Consider the following 2960-nt stretch of genomic DNA (forward strand, 5'->3'; position numbering starts at 1 on the left):
CCCATCTTAATTTATCACCTATCATAGCTAACCCACTGAGAAACAGAATCATTTTTGCATCATACTTTTTATAAGTCAGATATTAGATTGCTTCCACTTAGCTTTTCAATTAATTCACTAAAGAAAAACAGGTCAAAGGTTTTTTCATATCTTTACTCTCTCAGTAATGTGCAACATGAACATAATTTTAAGAGGAAGTCAGAATAACTTAACACACTAACAATATTAGATTTTAAGATAGGCAAACTTTCAACAATTACCTTCCATTAAATTCAAAAAATTAGCACATTTGTTAATCAAATTAATTAAGTAGCTTTTCAAAATAAAAGCAATGCTTTAAATAAATATATTCTTTTTATAACCATAGAACATATCGTTCTGTCAGAGATAACATACATATTACACTCAAGTACATTATCAATAAGATGGAATAATAACAATGATACAGATTCTACCATGGAGGGAACCTAATTTGTCTCTTCATTGACCTATATCTCTTCCAATGTGTGCTAAAAGTGCCTTGAAGTTTGATATTTCTCAAAAATTACCCCACTGTTACACACCCGTACCACTCATTGTGCCCTTTTAGCTGGGTGTGGCACTGTACACCCCTGTAACCTCTGCTACTGGGGAGGCTGAGGCTAGTGGGTTGCTTAACTAGGAAGTTTTGAGCTGCAGTAGGGCTAAAGGCAATCAGATAACCACACGAAGTCCAGCACCAATATAACGAGTTTCTTGAGAGGTCTGCCACTAAACTACCTAAGGAGGGATGAAGTGGAATAGATCAAAGCTTCCATGATAATCGGCAGTGGGACAGGCCCAAGGGTGGCTACTGAACTTCCAGACTGGGCAAGATAGAGAGACCCAATCTCAACAAATAATGATGATAATAATAGCAATAATGGGGCCCTTTACTTAGAGCTATTTCTCACCTTCCTGGGCCTCAGTTTCCTCATCTGTAAAATAAGGGGGCTGGCCTAGATAACATCTGAGGGCCTTCCCATCTCTAGCGCTACAATCCTATAACCCATGCCACCCCTCAGAGCAATCAGGCACTCTTCACTAAAATTCCTATCAAGATACAGTCTCTAAACGGTTCCCCACTGATCAGACAAACCTATGACAAGGCTCATGGTTTATGAAGTTCAAGAACTCTCTACAAAAACCAACATTGAAATTCAGAACCTCTGAATATTATTTCTGCATTAAAACCCTAACAGCAAACAGAGCTTTCACTATGTTACTGAGTCCCTAGTTGGTGGGCATTATTTTACTCATGATTGGCTTGTCCACTGAAGCCACATATGTTCACTAGTCTCAGGTACATTACTTTACTGAATTCTAATAAATGAATTTTTAAAAAATAAATTTCAAATAGCAATGGCTGAATGCAATGACTTTGGTGATCTATCCATAAATTCTGCTGGTTTATTGATTCCCAACAATACTGTGATTCAGAGAATTTATTCTAATCTATATTTTAACCTATTGAAACATCTATCTATTGGTAAATTTGGCTTCCTTCGACAATAACATACATTAAGAGATCTAAATTAAATGACAAAAGCAAGAAAGTAAAATAAAGTACAAGCCCAGTTACAAGAAATACTCTGGAATTTCAAAATTTAAGGGGGTGCTAGAAAACTGGGAGAAGAATAACTTAGTACATGGAGATGCAACATAGAATAGATTCTACACAATCTTTCTCTCCTTCATGTGCACACACGTGTGCACACAAACACACAGAGCTCTGATCTATTTAAAAACATGGCTACAAAAGGGTTTAACTTAGATAAATTAACCACAATTAAATACTGACATTGTGAAATAATTTGTGTATTTCCAACACCCTGGAGAGGGTATTCTTTGTGAATTTCTAAATGCTCTAAAAAAATAGTTTCAAGTCCTTGACCCAAAGGACAAGCCCAGTAGTAGTAGTAGTAGTAGTAGTGCCTCGGGCTCAGAGCTTTCCATTCTCATCTCCAGTTTCCTTTTCCTCAATGGCCTCGAGGCTTCGCTTGCTCTTTGCTTCAGCACCACCAGCAGCTGCTTTGCTCAAACCACAGGATGAACACGCTAACTGTATCTGCTTCATGTTCTCCAGGGCCTCATTCTTGGCATTCTTCAACAGATCGCTTTGTCCCTGTACAGATGTGTAAATATGAACAAAGAAGAAACTACGAGTGAGACATGATCTTTTCAATGTGAAATAATTCAAATTTTCTCATGCCATTGCTTAAGTAAATGAATCACAGGCCATTTTCCCCAAACATATATCCCATATTAGTTTATAATAATAATAATAATATTTAAGTTTAAAACAGCACTAATCCCCAATTCCTGCAACACTCTCCCTCCTTCATTCTACCTACTGACCTCTCTTAGCTTCCTTTAGGTCCTAACTAAAACCCCTTCTTTTATTGGAAGACTTCTCCAACCCTTCTTTATTCTAGTACTTTCCCTCTGTTAATTATTTCCTCTTTTAGCCTGTATAAGCTTGCTTTGTATGTATTGCTTATATATTTTCTCCCCCCTTTGGATTGTGAGCTCCTTAAGGACAGAGACTGTTCTTTGTCTCTTTTTGTATATCCCGTGCTTATCACAGTGCCTGGGACATAGTAGGCACTTAATAAATATTGATTGATTGATTGAGACTCTTGAGTTACTCTATGTGTGTATGTGTGTGTGTATGCACTTATATAATTTGTCTGTATCTATAGATATACATACATGGAAACATATGGATTTATATTACATATACATGTGTGTATATATTATGCATGTTTAGTATATGTATATACTGTGTATATAATATGTGTATGTATACATATATAGGTATATAATATGTACATTATATGTACGTATACAATATTACGTGTGTTTGAGATATAGATAGATAGGTAGATAGATAGATAGATAGATAGATAGATAGATAGATAGATAGATAGATAGATAGATAG

General features: G+C 35.9%; 1 protein-coding gene across 1 annotated transcript in view; it reads right to left on the reverse strand.

Annotated features, from left to right (window-relative positions):
• Positions 1-271: 271 nt before the first annotated feature.
• Positions 272-2960, reverse strand: part of PLCL1 (phospholipase C like 1 (inactive)) — a 419773-nt gene continuing 417084 nt past the window's right edge. Inside the window, exon 6 of the mRNA XM_027865656.1 lies at positions 272-2143. Within this exon, the coding sequence (XP_027721457.1) occupies positions 1961-2143 (183 nt within the window). The 3' untranslated portion in view covers positions 272-1960. The remainder of the gene's footprint in view (positions 2144-2960) is intronic.

The sequence above is a fragment of the Vombatus ursinus genome, unplaced genomic scaffold, assembly GCF_900497805.2.
Source record: "Vombatus ursinus unplaced genomic scaffold, bare-nosed wombat genome assembly UNPS02014779.1, whole genome shotgun sequence".
NCBI classification, from domain to species: Eukaryota; Metazoa; Chordata; class Mammalia; order Diprotodontia; family Vombatidae; genus Vombatus; species Vombatus ursinus.